This window comes from Apodemus sylvaticus, chromosome 11, assembly GCF_947179515.1.
Source record: "Apodemus sylvaticus chromosome 11, mApoSyl1.1, whole genome shotgun sequence".
Lineage (NCBI taxonomy): Eukaryota > Metazoa > Chordata > Mammalia > Rodentia > Muridae > Apodemus > Apodemus sylvaticus.
Genome location: NC_067482.1, coordinates 16,065,005 through 16,087,928, shown reverse-complemented (window position 1 = coordinate 16,087,928; position 22,924 = coordinate 16,065,005). Strand labels below are relative to the sequence as shown.

At 41.5% G+C, this 22,924-nt stretch overlaps 1 protein-coding gene across 1 annotated transcript; it reads left to right on the top strand.

Moving 5' to 3' along the window:
• Positions 1-6,565: 6,565 nt before the first annotated feature.
• Positions 6,566-21,735, top strand: LOC127696323 (PRAME family member 10-like). The gene is made up of 5 exons (XM_052198903.1): positions 6,566-6,852; positions 7,304-7,449; positions 8,564-8,750; positions 12,228-12,302; positions 21,354-21,735. Exons 1-5 carry the CDS (start codon positions 6,566-6,568, stop codon positions 21,733-21,735), a joined length of 1,077 nt encoding a protein of 358 aa, XP_052054863.1.
• Positions 21,736-22,924: the final 1,189 nt, after the last annotated feature.

Genomic DNA, 22,924 nt, shown 5'->3' with positions numbered 1-22,924 from the left:
TTTGAAGCAGAGTATCAATTCATGGCCATGCCATGCTCAGCCATATTGTAAATAGAAGGATAGCCTGAGCCTTATAATTGGGACATTTCAAAATAGACCCAAAGAAAAATGGAAATGCTGAGGAAAATGCTGCCCTTGGGTGCAGGAAAACAGATACCGTGTCAGGTAGGATTAGGCCAGCATGCTTGTTCAGGATTAAATCAGGGGTGGGACCTGTGCTGAGGAGTTAGCTCCCCAATAATGAGCACCTGTTAATCTTCTATTCCCAGCACTCACATGATGGCTTGAAATGATTTGTGACTCCAGGTCCTTGGAGTCTGAAGCCTCCTTCTGACCTTCTTGGGTACCAGACATGCATGTGGTATACGTTCATATATGCAGGGGAAACACAAAAAGATAGAGAAAAATTCTTTAAGAGAAATAAATCGGTAAGTAGATAGGTGGCAAACTCTAATCCCTGCAATCTGGAGGCAAAGGTAGACCAGGTTCAGTGAGTTCAAGGCTAGCCTTATCTAAGTAGCTAATTATTAAGCAGTGAAGCCTAGGGAGGAAGGATCTGTTTTAGAATTAAACCAGAGCTGGGTGGGGTGGCTCATGACTTTAATCCCAGCACCTGCAGGCTGAGGAAGGTGGATCTTCAGGGCCCATAGTGATCTACAGAATGAAGTGTGGGACAGGTAGGGCTCTAAAATAGAGAAAGACTCTGTCAAAAACCAAACCAAACCAAACAAAAACCCCGAAAATCTAGTTTAGCTGGGAGGTACTACTACAGGCCTTTAATCCCAGCATTGGGAAGGCAGTGGTAGGTGTACCTCTCAGTTTGGCCTAGTCTGGGAGGACAGCCAGGTCTGTTAAAAAGAATCCCTGTCTCGAAAATCTAAAAACAAAAAATGAAAAACAAAATGTTTTCTAAGAAAAAAACTTTAGAGAGCTTAGTAGACTGTGAGATGGCTCAGTGGCCAATGGCGCTTTCTACCAAGCCTGAATTCATTAAAAATCTCAATATGGGCAAATAAGGGGAAAGCACACATATTGGGGGAGGCTTGCCTCTGGGTCCAGAAACCATCTTCCTTGCCTCTTCTATGGTGAAGGGAACCTGTAGTGTTTGATAGAGGTAACCTGTCTCATTTTAATACATCCATCAAAGTAAAAAAAAAAAAAACTCACTCTGTCAAAGTCAACTGTCCATATCACCAGTCATACCATCAAAGTTACTTCATCAAAGTCATCTTGTCATGAAAAACACAAATACAACATACAAAACACAAAACATCCCCTCTTTACAGAGCAGTGACAAGAAACAACCAGAAAGTAATAGTCATGAAAAGGACCTCTCTGTAACACCCAAAACACAAATCCAAGCTTCTCTCTTTATTAGGCAGAAAGGAAAGATAACCAGAAAGTGGTGCACTCCCACAAGAAAAGAAGCAGCTTGGTAGACATATCTTGTCTCCCCTGAGCCCATGCCCACCCAAACCAAAGCTCGGGCTGGCTCCTGGATCTGAGATATGTCTCTCCTAACTGCAAATTCAGGGCCTTGAACCCAGAAGTGACACAGTTTAGAATCAGTGAACAGAAAAGGGAACCAGAAACAAAAATCCACCAAACCAGAAAAAAAAAAAAAATATAGTCTGTAGTAAGAAGAACCAACCAGAAGGTGGCACTCATAGAAGACAGATGTGTTGCCACCCCTTCTGTGACCTGAGACAGCCAGCAACAAAACCAAAACCATAAAAACAAAACAAGACTCAGTGAAACAGTATTCGGCAAAACCAGAACGGGGAAGTGGGAAGGGGTGGGAGGGAGGACAGGGGAAGAGAAGGGGGCTTACGGGACTTTCGGGGAGTGGGGGGGCTAGAAAAGGGGAAATCATTTGAAATGTAAATAAATTATATCGAATAAAAAAATTAAAAAAAAAACAACAGAACAAAATAAAACAATCGCTGGTAATAACGAGAACCAAGCAGAGGGTGGCACTGACAGAAGATGGGTGTGGCACCACTCAGACCGAGAAGAAAAAATATACAGCTGGAAGTAGCAGGAACCAACCAGGCCGTGGCGCTCACACACAAATGACAACCCTCATCATTGCACAAATGTTTACTTAGGCCTGAAAAAATTACTATGTCAACATAAGCCATTTATCTTTACCCAAGTTTTTCTTACCCTCTGTAGATTTCACAGAAAGTTTCTAGCCTTCAGACAAATTAGCTGCCACACAAATCACAAGTTTTTGCTCTAATGAGCACTCATCTGGTCAGACCACACAGAAAACTTCTGACGCTAAGACATATTCCTCCGCATGGCTCAAACCAAGAATAATTACCAGCAACACAAGTCATGAAGTTCCACACAAATAAATGATCTCAGCATGGTTGGAAGGGTTACCATATTTGTCTCTACACAAGCATGCTTCTCTTCTGCTCTGTAGATCTCACACGGAAAGCTCAAACTAGATATGATCATGTTTCTGCCTCCTTATGAAGTATGAGCCTTTACCCTGTGTAGCTCCCATTCTTCATGGCGCCATCTTAGACAATGTGCCAAGCTGGTCCTTTATGGTTGTTTCCTTAAGATTCATATAATAGGGGCTGGAGAGATGGATAAGCAGTTATGAGCATGGGCTGTACTTTCAGAGGACTTGGGTTCATTGTAGCACACATATTATGGCTCACAACTGTCTGTGATTCCAATTCCAGGGGACCCAATACCTTCACATAAATATACCTGCAGGCAACACACTAATACAGGTAAAATAAAAGATAATAAATCATATAAAAATTCAAAGGGAGATTTATACAATTTTTAAACTAATTATTTTAATCTTTTTAGCTTTGCATCATGTATACTGTATATGTCCTATAGACATCAGAAGTTAGGTTCATAAATGGGTTTACAGATATTTGGGAGCTTCTCTGTGGATACAGGAAAATGACCTTTGGTTCTCTGTAAGAACAGCCAGTGCTCTTGTCTGCTTAGTCATCTTCTAGTCCATCCTTTGTGTTTTTCATACATTGAAAAAATATTTTTTCATACAGTATATTCTGATTACATATTTTCTCTTTTGTTTTTTGAGACAAGGATTCTCTGTATAGCCCTGGCTGTTCTGGAACTCATTTTGTAGACCAGACTGGCCTTGAACTCAGAAAGCTGCCTGCCTCTGCCTCCCAAGTGCTGGGATTAAAGGTGTGCACCACCACTGCCCAGCTCTCATTGCATATTTTCAACCCCCAACTACTCTGAGTTCCTCTCCACTTTCTCTTCCATCTCAATTCACACCCTTTCTGTCTCTTTTAAAAACAAACACGTATCTAAAGAATATGAAGAAGGAGCCAGGGTGGTGGAACACACCTTTAATCCTAGTACTTAGGAGGAAGAGGCAGAACTATCTACATGAGCTGTTCCAGCCTATTCTACAAACTGAGTTCTAGGACAGCCAGAGTTACACAGGAAAATCATGTCTCAAAAAGCAAACTATCAATCAAACAAAGGAAAAGCAAAAAAAAGGGTCATATGAAAATAGAACAAAAAGAAAATAAAAAATAGAGGAAAATCAGCCAAAGAAAAACCACGAGGAATAGATATGGATGCAGGACATGTTCACACACACAAGAATTCAACAAAAACACAAAATTCATAGCCATAATATATGAGCAAAGACCCATAGGAGATAAGCACTCTGTAGGACATCAACAGAGTCAGTTTTACTGGACCCTTGGTGCTCTCAGAGACTGAACTACCAACTAAAGAACATATGGGATGGACAAAGGCCTCCCCACACAGATGTAGGAGATGTGCTGTTTGGTCTTCAAGTGGGTCCCCTAACAACTGGAGTGGAGGCTAATTCAGAAGCTCTTGCCTGTATGTGGGATATGTTCTTCTAGATGAGCTGCTTTGTCTGCCTTCAGTGGGAAAGGATATGCATAGCCTTGAAAATACTTGAAGTAGCAGGATATGGGAATATTCAGAAAGCCCCAACTCACTCAGAGGAGAAGGGAAGGAGATATGGGGAAGGAATGCTGGACGGCATGACCTTAAGGGGAGCAGTGAGTGGAATGTGAGTTGCATAGGTAAAAAATAAATTAAATTAAAATAAAATAAAAGGCAAAAAGAAACAAAGAAACAAAGGGCTGACACAGTATTGTGAGACATAGGACCTCCAAAGAGGCCTCTGAGTTCACCTTGTGTGGGCATGTACACTTGATCCTTAGTCCTGCCTGTAAGGGTGAGATTTGTACACTCAGAATGATTCCATTTGAGAGAACTACTTTTTCATTTGCAATTTTTTTATCAATAGTTTCTGGGCTTGGGATGGGAGTTTGTGTCCATTTCTACACAAGTCTTGAGAATGCTACCTCAGTCTCCCTAAGTTCATATGTGCACTAATTCTCCTGTGTTTAACAAGGCCTGGCTTTCTTGCTTCTTGTTGTCTATCATCCCCTTTGGCTCTATCCCTCTTTCTTTATTCTCTTCTATAGGATTCTCTGAGCCTTAAAGGAAGGGCTTGATGGAGATGACCCTTTAGATCTGAATGTTCCAAGCTCTCTCTCTCTCTCTCTCTCTCTCTCTCTCTCTCTCTCTGTATGTTTATGTATATGCATATAATCACTGTGCATATTAAATCCAGGAAAGCACTGAAGATTTCAGAGTACTGAAGGTACAGGTGGTTTCAAGCCACCACCACTCTGGCTGGGCATTGGATTTAGGTATTCTCCAACTATCAGGGTTGTCTCCTAATCCTTGAGCTCTTTCTATGCCTAGTAACCACTGAGCATCTCTCCAGGTCCAGTGATCCTTCCTTTCTGAAAACCCCTCCAACTTTCTTAGAACCATGGATGGCCTGTCCTTCCCTGACACACTTATTACATTGTTTTGAGAACATTTTAGTACATTGCAGGCTTGCCTCATTCTTCCTATTATAGCTAAAGATGACATTGGATTTCTGAGCCTCTACTCAGACCCACATGTCTAGGAAGACAGGCATGCCCCCATCTGTCTAGATCAAGCAGTGACTTATAACTGAAATGGTGAATATGCCAAGCAAGGCATACCTGAATTACACCACTAAAATCCCTGCCAAAATGGATGCAAGTCATCCTCCTGCTTCCATCCTCTGAGTGCTGCTATGGTAGATTGGCAAAGCATGCAGTTCAGCTCTTTATTCCAGAACAGATAAATAATTGAGTAAATTTTTTTTATCATGTCCTCTTAAATTGGCATTTTACAGTTTTGGTTTTGTGCATGTATTTTCAAGAACAGTTAAGACCACCAGTTTATTTGCCCTCTGAACAATGTTGGTTTTTCAAATGAAGAAAACACAGCCAGGTGATTTGGCTCACTTAGTAATCCTTCCAACAGCAAGGCCAAATCAGGAGGATCCCTGTGAGTTGGAATTCTAAATTGCCCCAAGTTATATAGAATTACAATGCTGTCTCAGAATACAATTCAAGCTGGGCAGTGGTGCCACGCGCCTTTAATCCCAGCACTTGGGAGGCAGAGGCAGGCGGATTTCTGAGTTCAAGGGCAGCCTGGTCTACAGAGTGAGTTCCGGGACAGCCAGGGCTATACAGAGAAACCCTGTCTTGAAAAATCACACACACACAAAAAAGGATACAATCCAAATGAACAATGTCAAGAGCAAAAAGAAGAATCATTCAGGCAATAAGAAAGCAAGTAAACACACAATAAAATTCAAGGTTCTGGAGTAAATCAGTCAATGAAGTCATGATTTTCATCCTTGTCTGTTTTTGTTTTATTTGCAACGACAGAGAAAGCTTTGATTCAATGTAGAATTTGGAAAATCCTAGATAGGATTACTTGTCTGGGACTCAGATATTCAATCACATGGCAGTTCCTGCGTGGAAGGCGTGGCTACAATAGGGAAGGTGAGCAGAGATGTATATAAAGGCTTCAGCAAAGCCAGAGGACACACTCAGAGACCTGGAGCCTACAGTCATAGCCTGTTTGTCCTGGGACTCAGAGACCTATCACCAGTGCTCAGAACCTGTAAGTTCCTTCCCTCCCATGTGCCAGAACACTTGAAAAGGGGAGATTAGAGGTAAATTGGGACAGGAATTTTTACTTGTTTTTTGGTTTGTAAAGGCTTAATATCTGCCAGTAATTGAACATGTTTTTTATTCGTTATTTGGGAATTTCATATAGTGAACTGGAAACACTTAGTTTCCAGTCTATCCAGGTCCAGTCTGTAGTTTAAGGCTCTGTCCCATGATCTATGTCAGATTGAGGCACAAAGATGGTGTTCAGCTCTCAGGCTGCTGGAAATCCCTTCCAATGGGATGTGACTGAGTGGAGAATAGCTTAGTTCTGGATGGAACACCGGTGAATGCGGAACCCTGGGGAGTACTTGTAACAAGTTCCTAATGCTGTAAGTGAGGGAGTTTGGCATAGAGAAGACCAGTAAGTACAGGTGCTTTTTGATGTCTCCACCATTTCCATAGAAATGACTGTAACCTTGAATGGTTCCTGTGATATTAGGAAGGTTTTTGAATCTTACCTTGAAAGTAAATTTTTGCCTGGATGCTTTTCCAGATACTGACCATACAAGATGGGTGTTCAGACCCCATCCACCCTCCTGAAGCTGGCAAGGAAGGCTCTACTGAGAGATGAGGCTTTGGCCATTTCTGCTATAGAGGAGCTGCCTAGGGAACTCTTCCCAGAATTGTTCAAAGAGGCCTTTGCTGGCAGGCACACCAAGCTCATTAAGTCAATGGTGGGAGCCTGGCCATTCCCCTATCTCCCTGTGGGGGCATTGATGACAACCCCCAACATGGAAACCTTCCAGGCTGTGCTAGATGGAGTAGACATGCGACTGAAAAGAACATTTCACCCCAGGTGAGCAATAAGAAGCATTACAAGAGGGAGCACTTGGAATAAAAATTAGATATTGTGGGGTTAGGGAGAGTGGCTTCTTCTTCAGTAGATCTACCATGCAGGGAGCGATCCAGGGCCTTCAACGCCATTGTTTTTTGTACTAAGGTCATTTGAATATGGTTTAGAGTTTAGAGTACTAGGTAAAGCCTCACAACAGAAGGAGCCTATCCCTGATATTCCCATATCCAATAATGATGGCACTAAGTTGAAATAAATATTATCTTAGTGGAAGGAAAGTGGTCATGTCTACACATGCAGCTCAGGGAAAGCATCTTACATGCAGGACTGCTTGTTCAATACTTGGTACTGAAAAAACATACACCTTGGCGTGGGTAGAGCTGAATTCAGAGACAGCAAAAGCTGAGTCAGAGTCTTGTCATGTCCTTTAACACTTTGTGTCTTTTAAACATAGGAGGCCAAAACTTCAGATTCTTGACCTGAGGAATGTGCACCATGCTTTCTGGCACATATGGGATGGTGAAGAGGAGTGTGAGTACTCTACAGAGACAGTGGATAAGAAGGAAGTAGTGAACATCTACAGACCTGTTCTGAGGGAGGGTCTGAGTGTGGTCTTTGACTTTTGCCTTGATTACGATCTGAATGAAGAAGAAGCATGCTTATTGCAGTGGGCTCATCAGAGAAAGGGCGTCATACATTTCTGCTGTATGAAGATGAAGATCTGGGCTCTACCGGTCTGTGTTATTGAAGATATTTTGGACATTTTCCATCCAAAGCTCATAGAGGAATTGAAGTTCAACACAGAATGGACTGGATACACAGTGTCACATTTTACTCCTTGCTTCAGGCAGATGACAAATCTTCATACATTGTTCCTGGCACCCACCCACAGGAACACCTGTATGCATGGCAGGAGCATAAGTGCTAGAGAGCAGAAGGATGTCAACAAGTTCATTTCTCAGTTATCTAATCTCAAGAATCTCCAGCATCTCTCCATGGATGGCTTGTGCTTTCTCCGAAATCATATGAAACAGGTCTTCAGGTAAGCAAGGATGGCCCTCTTATTTTAAAGATTAGTGGAGCATGATGCCTGCCTGTCACTGGGAACATTTAGGGAGTCATTAGACTACGGAAGTTCTGTGTAGTGTGAAGTAAGGCCTCCAATGGGCACTTATAAAGTAGAGGAATGAAGTGAGGTAAAGAGTAGGTCAGAAATGGTCAGGATGAGGTGTAATTCTTGGAATCATGGCTACCCAATCAATACAAAAGAAACAGAAGAGAGAATGTAGTTAGGAATCTCAGGATTCATCAACACAGTGGGGAGGTGAGCTATATGTTCAGGTCTGTGAGAACAGCCTCCAGTCTATGCATATTTTCTTTCCCATGGGGTAAATGATTGAGCCCAAGTAGGACTGAGTGCATTGGTCAGGGGAGGATAGTGTGAGTCTGCAAATACCAAGAGTGATTGTGTAGTTTATGAAGTGGCCTCTGCTTGAGATTGTGGCCAGGATATGAACATTAGGATTGACTTGACTCAGTAGGCTTCAACAGGAAACACCTTAGATAAAGTCCTTGATTACTTGGCTAAACTTAACTTGAGGTACCTAGCTCCTTCTACTTTTCTGTAAACCCCACTTCAAGCTCTCTATCACCATTTGCCAGAACTAACCCTTTGGTTTTCTCTATCCCTAGGTGCCTGCAGATTCCTTTGGAGACCCTCTCCATCACTTACTACCAAATGTCACAGTCAGACTTGGATTCTTTTTCCTCCTGTCAGAGGCTCTGTCAGCTCAAACATCTGGACATGAGAGGCATAATATTATTGAACTTGGATATTACGCCTCTCCGAGTTCTTCTAGAAAATGTGGCAGACACTTTGCAGTCACTGGACTTAAAGGGTTGTAGGATGAATGACTCTCAACTCACTATTCTTGTATCTGCTCTCAGCCACTGCTCCCAGCTCAGAAATGTGAGCTTCTATGACAATAATTTCTCCATGCCCATCCTGATGGGCCTCTTGGAGCACACAGCCAACTTGAGTAGATTAATTATGGAAGAGTACCCTGCCCCTCTGGAGTGCTATAATGACTTGGGTGTCCTCTCCACTGTACTATCTGCCCAACATAGTGCTCAGCTCATGGGTACACTCAGGGACATAAGACAACCCAAGAGCATCTCCTTTGCAACAGAAATCTGTCATACCTGTGGTAAGCGCTGTGTTTATGTCCAGGAATCCAGACTTTGTCCTTGCTGGCAGTAAATATTAATAATGGATTTCAGGAATAGCCACAAAAACACATGAAAAATATTAGTCAGATACCCCTTTTTTTTAAAGCACACACCACTAGACTGATCTATTAGTGTTGCAGACCATACTCTGAAGCTAAGGCAGGACCTTGAACATTTCCCAGGTCCACATAATACAGAAAAAACAGAAAAGTGCTGCTGGATTTTGGGCTCTGAATGAAGATATTTTGGCTAGTACAAGAAATAGTCCTAATTGACCTTCATTCCGATTGGGTGCAAGTGTAGCTTTTGTGTAACTCCATAATAACAAACCTCAGAAACTACAGAAAATAGCATGGTATGTAGTCAGTTTGACCCTGCCCTGAGACAGTATGTGGAGAGAAAAAGAAAGGAATCTGAGAGACAGAAATGCTGTTTTAATATATTTCTCTACACACCAATCTTGATGTTCATATGTGTCCCACAATGGTCATTTTACATTTTTCCCCTCTTAACAATATGAAATAGCTGGCAGTCGAGGAAAAAAATAGATAGAGCTCTGGTAGGGAGTAAGGCCTCACCAAATATGGAACTATGATTTTTGATCTGAAGAAATGGAAGGCTTCAGACATATATCTGATTCTGGATTCTCAGAGCTTTTGGCTTCAGAGACTGCTTATTTGTTTGGAAACTAAAGTATGTACAGTGACTGGGAGCTTGGAGGCTGAGTTTGACATGTGCAACAGTAAGTTGGACTGTGGGAACAGGGCCTTTGGAATAGACAACTTGGCAGTTTTGAATGGCTTCTTCAAGAACAGTATAACTAGATGCTTTGTCATGGAATTGTAAACTTTTTGTTATTTCTGTAATATGTAGTGAATAAATAAAACATGGCTCCTTTGTTTAAATATCATTACTATTGTCTGAGTGGAATAAAGTAAATTTAAGGATTCTGTAACAAATGCCTTCTGGAGAGAGTAAAAATGAACTCATTAAGGCCAGGCATGTCAGGATTCATAATCTTGGGTGGGTAGATAGCCTTATCAGCTAAGGCGGTTCACATATATATATCTAGTTTGGTGTGTAGTACAGCAGATGTCATAAAACAATATGTCTCTTATACTCCTTATCCTTATTTTCCCAACACTCTGTCTGCCTATTAACTTCAAAGCCTTTGTTGCTTGGAATCTGACCGTGCTGGAGTTTTGCTCAAAATAATCTCCTTTCATGTTCTTCAGACAAAGAAATTAATGATAGCCCAGGAGCCCATAGATAAAGGGAGATGACTCCTGTTTTAAGAGCACATGTTGCTTTAAAAGAGGACCAAAGTTTGGTTTCAGAACTATTATCATCAGGTGACTCTCAGCTGGAACTCAGGCTTCAGGTGGTAGGCCCAATTCTTCAGACCTCCATGGATCCCATCTTATACATGCACAGTATGCACAGTACACATGCATTTACACTGAATTGAGGAAGTCTTGGGAAAAAATCTCCATTTCACAAAGACTTAAAAAATGGAACTAATTAATGAAAATGGAGATGTTCAGTAGCAGTGTGCTTGCTGATATTTGTGTGGTGCCAATATTACCTCCCTACTCCACACAATGAAGAGAGTATGTGGAGTTTCAGGTGTGTCCATTGAGCTCAGTTGGTGAGTATAGTATAGTTTGCTCTGGTCTTTGAGGCCTTCACCATGGATGAATGAAAGTATACTAGGGTATTGTCTTATGACACCATCTGTCTGTTTGTCTGTCCATCTATGTATCTATTATCTATCTATCTATCTATCTATCTATCTATCTATCTATCTATCTATCTATCTATCTATCTATCCTATGAGGTCACAATCATGCTGATACCCAGACCACAGGACAATGACTCAACAAATACATGAGGTACAATTTCAGACCAATTTTCCATATGAATATTTATACAAAATACTAAATAAAATACTGGGAATCAAAATCCAAGAAGCCATAAAAAACATTTATCATGATCCACTAGGCTTCACTCCAAGGATGCAGGGATGGTTCAACATAGTAAACTACAGCAGTATAATCCACCATATAAACAGACTGAAAGAAAAAGGACATGTGGTCATGTCATCAGATGCTGAAAAAGCCTTTGACAAAATCTAGCATACATTCACGATAAAAGTGCTGTCGAGACCAGGGATAAAGGCCAAATATATATATACATAATAAAGGCAGTATACAGCAAGGTGATAACCAACATCACATTAAATGGACAGAAAGTTAATCAATTCAAGCAAAGTCGGGCCCCAAACAAGGCAGTCCACTATCACCATATCTATTCAATATAGCATTTGATGGGCAAATTAGAGCTCTAAGAACTAATGCTAATTGAGGGGAAACAAGTTGGGAAGGACAAAGTCACAGTATCTCTATTTACAGATGAATTGATAGTATAAATAAAGGACCCTCCAAATTATGCCAGAGAATTGCAACAGCTGAAAAACACCCTCAGCAAAGTGGCTATAAAATTAACTGTAATAATTCAGAAGCCCTCCTTAATACAAAAGCTAACTATCCTAAGAAAGTAATTAGGGAAACACAAAACAAAATAGCTGAAATAATATGAAATTTGTTGGAGAAACTCTATCTGAGCAAGCAAAATACCTCTATGAAAAGAACTTCAGCACTGGAGAGATGGTTCAGTGGTTAAGAGCACTGGGTGCTCTTCTAGAGATCCTGAGTTCAATTCCAAGTAACCCTATGTGGATGCAGGACCATTTGCAATGAAATCTTCTGCCCTCTTCTGGTATGTGTAGGAGATCAAACGGTGGGAAGCCAGGCCTTCAACAGCCCCCACCTTGAGAATCCCCTTTTGATGACCCCTTGTTAGAAGCCTCTTTTACAAGGATGATTGTGAGAACCAACTGGTCCTTAACTTAAACACCTGAGGTTGTTAGAGAAGGACCAGCATACCAGAAAAGCCATAAGATGTCTCAAACTGCCTCCAGCCTGTCACCAGCATCTGCACCAGATGTCCTCCTTAAATCTATGCCTTAAATCATTCTTCTCCAGCCCCTGCTTAAAACTAGACTTTCTTCCCGTTAATAAACAGACCTTTACATGAACTCCTGATGCTTGGTCTCGCTCCTTTTCCCCCCTCCCATTTCTCCCTTACAGGCTTGGCTCCTCCTCAGCTCCCGGAATAACTAGGTCCCATGGCCGGAATAAGTGGCGCCCAACGTGGGGCTCAAGGTACGGACCCTTCGCTGGACGGAGACCCCCCTCCGCCCCCCCCCCCCCAGGAGAGGGCCGCCACGGCAAAGAAGCCATTTGGAGGAAATGCTTTCACCACTCATGAAAGAAAGTTTTCCTCAGAAAGTTTGCATTCTCCGTCCCAAAAAGAAATGGGCCATTTTGTCTAAGGAAGTGGTCTTCATTAGAGACCTGAAAGCTTCTCTCAGGGAAAGAGGGGTTTGAGTTAAAAAAAAAAGGATTTGATAAAATTTTTTTATCTTTATAGATCAGACATGCCCCAACTAAATGAAAAATTGACCAGGCAGGGCTCCGATGCTGTTCCTGCAACCGTTTTCTCTTACTGGGGACTCTTTGGTGATGTAGTAGAAAGCGCGAGTGAGCACCCTGATAAGCAGCAACTTTTGTTGGTTGCTGAATGTTGCCTCCACCCTTTGTCTCGGGCAGCTTCAATGACCTCACTTTCCCCTAAAAAGAATTCTCCAAAACCTTCCTCAGCTGCTCCCATGGCTTCTCTTTATTCTCCTCTTCCTATGGGCCCATTCCCTGCTGATATGCCATTAAGTTAAGAGACCCCCGGGAGAAAGCCAACTTGGAGGAGAAAAGCTTCAGAGAGCAAGTAGCCCTCTTAAAGCAGCTACGAGACTTAGAGGGACAAATGGTCACTTTAACTTCAAGGTTTATTTCAAAGACAAATGCCTAGAAAAAGCCAGAGCCAAAACAAGCCCCTTGACTCTAAAATTTTAGAAAAATTAAAGGCCACAGTCACAGCCTGTGGGTGGACTGCTCCCTTCACTTTGGCACTTAGAATTTTCCTCTGAGGGCTGGCTGACACCTGAGGAATTTATCCGGTTGGCCCGAGCTGAGCTTTCTCTGAGGGAGAAAATGTTCTTTGGAAGCCAGAGGCTGCTGAGAGAGATCAAAAGTAAAAACTGCTCATGGGCAGAACCTCTTTCTACATGGTCAGGGCCAGTCTCTACTTACCTGCACTCTCTCTCTACCTTTCTCTGTGTCCACTACCCCACTAACTTTCATCCTCCGTTCTGAATAAACTTTATTCTATACCATGTCTGTGTGTGTGTTTGCCTAGGCACCCCCCTTCTCTACCCCACCGTATATCACATTCTCTAAACCTTTCTCTTTTTGTGAATCCAATAGGGGTTAAAAAAACCAGGATACTAAGGAATAACTATCAGTGGTTGCCACTGTGCCTTCCCTTCTCTGGCAGACTTCCCAGAAGAAAAAGAAGATAAGGAGTTAAATCTTAAACAAGAGAAAAAGCAGGTTGCAGAAAAGCAGTTTTTCCATTGTTAAGCTCATTGTTCCTCCAGGTCTACAAATTCCTGAATTAGGCAGGCGACCCACCCAGCTGCTGGAGAGGACCTCCAGGAGAAGCTAGACAACTTCCACTGGAAGGATCCCTAGGATAAAAATTCCTGCCTTAACCTACTTCCCTATAATGCCAACTGGCAGATTCCTGCCCGAAGCCAGGGATTGTCCTTGGCCAACGTCAAGTTCCTACCATGGTAAGACTCCCAATGAGGCTCTGTACAGAGGCCAACACAAAGCAAACCCATAGGCATTTTGAAGCCTGTGTCTAAGAAGCATGTGCCAGGCTCTTTGGTTTATTTGTTTTGCTTTTCTTTTAGATTATAGGTCCTTTGCTTTTATATTAAAGCAACAAGCTTCCTGTTTTTATTGGATTCTGGAGTCTTTCAATGTATCTCTAAGGGTTAATTTTTGTTGTTCTTTTTATTTTGTTTGTTCATTTTTCTTCTTTTTGCCTGTCTGTTATTGTATTTTGTTCTAGTCCAACTTGTGTGTTTTTCTTTTCTCTTTGATTTCTTTTTTGCTTGCATTTTTGTTTATTTGCTTATTTCTTTGTTTGTTTTTCAAACAGGATCTCATTGTAAATCAGACTGTTCTGTAACTGACTTGGTAGACCAGGCTGGATGTCTTCCTGCCTTTTTTTCCCAAGTGCTGAGATTACACTTCTGTGAGACTATACCTGGATCTGTCTCAAGATTATTTAAGTGGCTGTTTCTTTTCTTAGGGGAGTCACAAAGGGTGTGGAATATGAAGGAAGAGAAGGTGGGGATAATCTTAGAGGATTTGAGGGAGAAGCCTTAATAACAACACAGTGTATATTCAAAATATTTTCGATAAAGGAAAAGCAAATAAAGGTGGCTGGAGCTATCACTGAGCTGCTAAGAGCACTGGCTGCTCTAACAGACAATTCAGGTTCATTTCTCAACATTCACATGGAAGCTCCTGTGTGCTGTATCCCCAGAGCTCTTAGCTCCTGAACCACTTCTCCAGCCCATACCAGAGAAATCTGAAAAAGGGTCAGCTTACACATTGTCTACAGATGATGCCACCAAGATTGGAGTAGACTGGCTAAAGGCTCATACACACAAGGAGGCAGAGACAGGGCCTTCTTTAGTTTGAGTGTAGCCTGGGTTATGGATGGAAAGAGTTTCACAGAGCCAGCCATAAAGAGTGGGTGCTGGGGTTCAATAAAGGAAAGGATCTAAATATCCAGACTTGATAAGTGAGATAGTATAATTCTAAAAGCTCTGAGGTTGGGATTTATAGCACCCTGGATCTTGATAGAGCCAGCAACATGGAGAAGGCCATGAGCCCTAGGATTAAGGACTGGTTGTCTCCAAACTTGTAGCTGGCAAGCCTTTCCAAGGTGTGCCCTGATTGGTAGGTAACTTATCTGTCTTCTATACTGTCATGGGGATATAGTGTGCTTGATGGTGTCCCCTGGAAGAAGTGATACTGAAGTGACCTCTGACGTTACTCTGTAGGCACATCTGGCAGAGAGTTTGTAGATTTGCAAAGGTTAAGGACCCACCCTAGATGTGGCCAGTTCCCTTTGCAGGCCAAATTTCTGGAGAAAATAAAATGGGGAAGCCAAGCTTAGCAGTTTTTTGGATTCTAAGCTGCAGTCTCTGGCCTCTGCCTGTTGAGTTCAAGTGCCAAGCAAGGAAGAAAATGGCTACTCCTAGCTTTGGGCAGCCAACAGGCATTGCTCTGCAGTTCACAAATTTTCATTCCCAGGATTTACTATGGAACCTCAGCAGTGACAACAGAAAGGAATCGTGTTGGTTAGGAAGATGTGAATGGCTAAATGCTAAGGGCACAACTTTGACTCAGCTGCTACATGTGCATAGGTGGTAGAGGGCAGAAAGCTACCAGAATAAAAGTTCTGAGCACCAGACCAGCAAGGGGGCCTGGGAGTTTGATGGCCAGACAGAAAACAGGACATAGCAGCAGGATCTCAGCCTCAGTCAATCCAGAGGAAACCCTTACCCAAAGAAAGAATTCACAAAAACAAAGAAACAAGCAAGCAAGCAAACAAACAAAAACAACAAAACTTGCCAGGCTCTCCATCCTCCTACTCTGACCAGCATGCAACAGAAGGCCAAAGTCACCAGGACAGGGCTCCTAGCACCTTGGTGAAATCATGCTGCCCAAACATAAGAATCTACTGTGCTCTACCCTTTGCATGAAATTCCCCAAGGACACCCTGGACATGCTCCTCAGAGGGACACAGGTCAATCACAGAAAATCTCTCTAAATAAGTTTGCAGGAATATAATAGGATCTGGAATCTATCCCCTCCAGTTAAACCCAAAGCCTTGACCAGAAGGCCTTTTCCTCACTGTTGCGTATTTAGACAAAGGCATTCATAGCCTCTGGGGTTTGAAATATTTCCTGCTTGTTAAAATGTGTGTCATTGGTTTTATCTCTGATCAGAGGTACTTGTGGCACTTCCATTAATAATTACTGTGCTGATTAACTTGTCAAGGTCAGTGCTAGCCCCTATGCTCCCTAATTCCCTGGTCATTAGCCCCATCCAGCTCAAAGGCTCCTTTCTCTCGGTCCCATTTGACCCTGAAAATCTTCCTTTCCAATATGGATTTCTCCTCACTTTTCCCAGGAGACATCCTTAGCCCTTTGGAGAAACCTGTTTTCTCTTGACCAATGGGATTAGAACCTTCACTGGGTTTCATTCATGAAAACTAGGACAAGAGACTGAGCTGCCTATTTACCACCGAGCTACAATTATTGGTATTTGGTTGGGTGAGACAGAATCACATTATGTAGTCTAGGTTAGAGTCAGTTTGGAGCCATCCTTCTTCAGTCTCCTGAAGCTTTCACCACCTTCCTGGATCAGCTCTCATGCTGTTCTGTACTTGATGACTGTCTTGCTTTATTTGTGTATTGGTGTGTCAGCAGGAGAGCATGCATATAGAGCGGGGAGGACTGGAAACTGCATTGGTTTCTCTCAGTACCCCTGAGGGCCCCATTACTGAACTCAGGCTGGGCAGTAAGTGCCATTCCGCTTGAGCCATCTTACTAGTTCTAAAGCTCTCTTAAGATTTTTATTCAGGAATTTTCTGTGCTTGCTTTATGTGTATTTTTGTTTTGTTTTTGTTTGTTATGTTATTGTTTTGTTTCATTGTGTTTGTTTTTTTTTTTTAAACAGGGTTTGTCTGTTTAACAGCTCTAGTTGTTCTTGAACTTACTCTGTACACCAGGCTGACTTCAGAGATCCAAGTGCTTCTACTTCCATAATGCTAGGTTTAATGCCGGTACTACCTGGTACTCTATACTTTGTGTGTTTGTTTTGTGGTTTTGAGTCAGGGTATCTTTGTTTAAGAGGCTTGTCTGTCCAACAAGCCTCTTTGTGGACTACTCTGTCCTTGCCCTCTAAGATTCCCCTGCCTCTGACTCCCCAGTGCTGGGATTAACATCTTGTGCCACCTTGCCCAACCCTGGTTTAATTCAAAGGGATATCCTCACTCCATAGGCTTCACTGGTTGGGAATTAGTTATTTAGAGAAGACTAGCCCTGAAATCACTAGTCATCCTAAGACTCCATTCTCAATATGATCTACTTTTAATAAAAGTTTAATTCTATGTGTAGGAGTGTTTTGTCTAGTCATATGAATGTACACCCCTCATATGCCTGCTGTCTAAGACGGTCAAAAGGGGGATTTAGATTTGCTGGAGCTGGAGTCATAGATCATTTCAAGTCACCATGTAGGTGATGGGAATAAAATATTAACAGGTGCTAATTTTTGCTAAACCAACTCTCCAGCCCACTCCAGTCCCACTCCAGATTTCATCACCCCATGAAGGCTGTTGGGCTGATCCTACCTGACCTACTCTGTTTTCTGAGGAGCTAGGGCAGCATCTCCCTCATATCCTATTTTTTATGTTTGCTTTTGTCCATTTAGAAAGCTGGTCTTCTAAGACTCAGGCTATATTCTGATTACAATATTGGCTGAACATGACCTTGAACTGACTGAGTCTCTTGCCTCTAACTTCCAATTTTGAGCTTACTAGCATGCCTCATCTTGTCTGCTACAAAGAGAGTTGGAGAGAAGACACCCTGTATGCTGGGTAGCTCCCTACCAATGGAGTATACACTCATCACCCTGGCTCCCATAGTAATAGAATCAATCCATGCTCCTGTCCCCAACTTTTGAGTTACTGCTGCTGAAGTTTATTGACAGAGCATCCACTTCATTCCTTGAACTCCAGTACATATTCTTGTCTCTGATACTGTATTCTGTCCCAAATCCAGTGAAAAATAATATATTTGAATTATTTTATGCCTCTAGTTGGCAACAGATTAAACCCTGTGCTGAAGCAAACTGGGAATGATTCTGGTCTCATGAATAAAATTCAGTCAGATATGGTTATTCAAAACAGTAATCCTAGCAGTACAAAGGATTCTGAGGCAGGAGAATAGTTAGAACTTAGACTTCTAAAACAAACTTGACTTTAGAGCATAACATAATTGCTGGAACAAACTGACAACTAAGTATAGCTTAGAGCAAATGAAGGAACAAATCAACATACTTGGTGTTGTATGTTAATTAACAAGTGGAATGTTTGTATTTATCCAAGTTATTTTGGGGGGTGGTTAAGGATGGGGGATACGTGTAGAGTATTTGATCACAAGTCCTTATTATTGAACTAGTGAAATGATTGGACTTTTGGTCTAGAATTTTAAGGGTGTAAATATACCCAGAAATTCAGTTCCAGTTTGGGCTTAGAGGGTGTGGTTACAATAGGGAGGGGTGAGCAGAGAGGTATGTAAAGGCTTCAGAGGAGCCAGAGAAAGCACTAGAAACCTGAATCCTGGATAACTGCCTGGTTCAGCTGGAGCTCAGAGACCTATCTGCAGGGCTCAAAATGGGTATATAGTGATTTTCTTTTTCTTTTCTTTTCTTTTTTTTTTTTGTATTTTGAGACAGGGCTTCTCTGTATATCCCTGGCTGTCCTGGAACTCAGATTGTAGATCAGGCTATCTAAAACTCAGAAATCTGCCTGCCACTTCCTCCCAAGTGCAGGGATTAAAGGCATGCATGATGACTGCTCAGCTTTGTAATGATTTTCCCTTGGGGCATGCAGTGTGATGTAAAGAATTTTAGATTACAGGATAGGGTAGGAAATTTTAATTTCTATGTCTTTATAGGACCTTGAGTTTCATACCAAATGAAGTTTTCCCCCCATCTCCAAATTTTTTCTATGATAGATTTTATATTTCATTAGTGTGCTTGTTATAATTTTTTGAGACATGGATTCCCTATGTTGTTTAAACTCTCTAGAATTAGTTTTGTGGCTCTGGGCAAGCTGGAAATCAGGTCAGTCTGACTAACATGTTCCCTCATGTTTTCCTTCCTTGAAATGATGTTACTTATTTGTTTTTGTAAAAAAACTGGCTCACATTGTAGTCTTGTAGACCCTGTATCTTTGATCTCCTCAACTCCTCATTTCTGAAATGACACTTGTGAGCTATTCATATATATTCATTTAGGCTTTGTTTTGCATTGTTTATATTTGTGTGTTCTGTGGACATGTTCTGTTTCCCAGAGCCAGGAAACCCTAAAAATTGTAGACATGCACTGACTTCATCTTGCTTACTGGGAATCAATATTGGTCCACATTACAAGGCTTTTGTTTGTTTGTTTGTTTGGTTTGATGTTTTTGTTTTGTTTGTTTTGTTTGTTTTTTGAGAAAGTGTCATACATAAGGTATTTTGACCTGAAAATTATGTGCCCATTTGTGTGATAGAAAGGTTCTCATGATATCATTGTGGGAGTCTGTCTGTCCACCACCAGTTTAGGATGAAGTGGTAAATTGATGTCTCTACCACTGTCAGAGCAGTAAATCCAAAGCTTAGTGGTTGTTGTAATGGTAAGGAAGTTTTATAAACTTTGTCTTAAAAGTATATTCATTTCTGACTCTTTTCCTAGGAGCTTTCTGACTGGAGACTTTAGAGTTTGAGTGTTCAGACCCTATCCACACCTTAGTATCTGGGAAGGCAGACTCTGCTGAGGGATGCGGCATTGGCCAAGTCCTCTCTGAAGGATCTGCCATCTGAGTTCTTCTCAGCACTGTTAAAAGAGGTCTTTACTGGCAAACTAACCAAGCTCATGAAGGTAATTGTGACAGGCAATTGTGTCAGCCTGGCCTGTTCTCTGCCTCCCTGTGGAGTAGATATGAGACTGATAAGAAAGTGTCACCCCTAGTGAGCAATAACCAAGTATTGTAAAAGGGAGTACGTCAGGTACACAGTAGAGATTGTGGTTCATCAGACATTGAAGCAAGAGCCTAGAAGCTATTGATTTCTTGGAATAAGAGATGAGAAATCTTTGCAAACTTCTCCTGGTACCCCTCTCCAAGAATGGCTTCAAGATTGCCAATAGGACAGGAGACAGAGAAGACAAGTATGTCAAGGAGTTCATTTATCTCTTCTCCCAATTCAGTTGTCTCCAGCATCTATCCATGAGTGGCGTCCACTTTCTTTCTTTCTTTCTTTCTTTCTTTCTTTCTTTCTTTCTTTCTTTCTTTCTTTCTTTCTTTCTTTCTTTCTTTCTTTCTTTCTTTCTTTCTTTCTTCCTTCCTTCCTTCCTTCCTTCCTTCCTTCCTTCCTTCCTTCCTTCCTTCCTTCCTTCCTTCCTTCCTTTCTTTCTTTCTTTCTTTCTTTCTTTCTTTCTTTCTTTCTTTCTTTCTTTCTTTCTTTTTTAAAGATTTATTTATTGTTATATCTAAGTACACTGTAGCTGTCTTTATATGCACCAGAAGAGGGGGTCAGATTTCATTAAGGATGGTTGTGAGCCACCATGTGGTTGCTGGGATTTGAACTCAGGATCTTCGGGAAAGAAGTCAATGCTCTTAAACAATGCTCTTAAGCACTGAGCCATCTCTCCAGCCCAGCGTCCACTTTCTCACAGACTACATGAGTCAAGTCCTCAGGTAAGCAAGGAAGGAGGGCTGAGTCACCTAGCAGAGGAAATTTTCCTCTTCCATTTTAAGGTTTAGTGGTGCAAGATGCCTATCAATCAGTCACTGGGAACAACATTTAAGGACTCTTTAGAATATGGAAGTTATATGTAGTGATTCAATGAGCACTCTTAAACAGAGGACTGAAGGGAGGTAGGGAGTAGGTCAGATCTGGTAAGTATGTGTTTTTCATCTTGGAATCATAGCCAACCAGTTGACCAGAAAGGGAACAGGAAGGTGAGCATGTAGTTAGGAGTCAAGGGACTCGGTAAAGTGAGGAGGTGAGCTGTGTGCTCCGATCTATTTCCCCCTACCTTTCAATAGGTGAAGGGTTTTGACCCTCAGTAGGACTGAGTGCTTGAGAGAATGGGGGTGTGGAATCCTGGGCCTATATAGCATAGCAAGAATGACTGTTCAGAGGCTAGGATGAAATGCAGTGTTGAATAAGCCCATAAGTATTGTCCCTAGATTCTCTCAGGTCTCTTTTGGCATGTAATTTCTTCTGTGTGTTTCCTGGTCTTATGGGCTAAACTGATTTTGTGCTTGAGACTGAGTCCAGAAGATCAACCGTGGGTTTGACTTGACTAAGCTGAACCCAAAAGAAGCTTCTTAGATAATGTCTTTGATCATTTGTTAACACCGAGCTTGGGATACTTGGTCTATTATACGATGGTAAAAAACCCCAACCCATGCTCTCCATCACCATTTGCCAGAAATAACCCTCTTGTCTCCTCTATTCCTAGGTGTCTAATGTTGCTCTTGGAGACCCTCTCCATTGCTCACTACCATTTTTCGCATTTAGGTTTCCATTCCTTCTCCTTCAGGCTGAACCTCTTTCTCCTAACACATCTGGACATGAGAGTTTTGATCTTATATGCTTTGGATCTTACTCCTCTCAGAGGTCTTCTAGAGAAAGTGGCAGACAGTCTTGAGACTCTGGATTTGAAGGGATGTAGGATGAAGGACTCTCAGCTCAATGCCCTCCTACTTGCACTTAGACAATGCTCTCATCTCTTCAATGTCAACTTCTACAACAATCACTTCTCAATGCCTATCCTGAAGAAACTTTTGCTGCACCAAGCCAGTTGTAGCAGCATGAATGTGGAACAATATCCTGCCCCCTAGAGTGCTATGATGAGTTGTCTCATGTCTTCAGAGAAAGATTTTCCCAACTTTTTCAGGATCTCATGGATACACTCAGGGAAGTAAGGCAGCCCAAGAACATCTCCTATGACAAAATGTAGCACCCATTCATGATAAAAGTGCTGTAGAGACCAGGGATAATAGGTATATACAATAAGGGCAATTAACTGATCTGATAACCAACATCAAATTAAATGTAAAGAAAGGTCCAGCAATTCCACTAAAATAGTGACAACACAAGGCAGTACACTCTTTCCCTGTCTATTCAATATAGAACTTGAAGCTAGACAATATGAAAGCTAATGACAGTTGAGGGGAAACAAGTTGGAAAGGAAGAAGTCATGGTATCTCTATTCACAGAACAATTGATAGTATAAATAAAAGACCCTTAAATCTTCCAGAGCACTGCTATAGCTGATAAACACCTTCAGCCAAGTGGCTAGATAGAAAGTAAACTCAAATAATTCAGAAGCTCTCCTTTACACAAATGATAGATGGGCTAAGAAAGTAATTAGGGAAATAACACCCAACAAAAGAGCAAAATAATATGAAATTTAATCGTGTAACTCTAGCGGAGCAAGCAAAATACATGTGTGAAGAGAACTTCAAGATTCTAAGAAAATAAATTGAAGAAGCCATTTGAAGATGCAAAAGTCTCATGCTCCTGCCTTCAGAGGATTTATGTACAAAATGGCATCTTACCAATACCAATCTACTGATTCAAAGCAATTTCACTAATTTCCAACAAAATTCTTACAGACTTTGAAGGAGTAATTACCCACTTCAAGTGGAAAAAAAACCAGGATAGTTAAACAATCCTCTACCATAAAATAACATCTAGAAGTATCACCATCCATGATCTCATGTTGTATTACATAGATATAATATAATAAAAACAGCATTGTATTGGCAAGAAAAAAGATAGGTTGAACAATGGAATATACCTAAAGACCCAGAAATAAGCCTACACAACTATCAACCATCCACTCACAGTTTTTAACAGAGAACATACAAGGGACATTGGAAAAAAGTAAGCATCTTCATCAAATGGTGCCTGTCTAACTGTATATCTGCATGTAGAAGAAATCTAATTGCTCTGTATTTCTCATACTCCAACAAGTCCAAGATTGACAAATATTAGTGGAGAAGTGGAGTTCCCTTTGTTGTTATA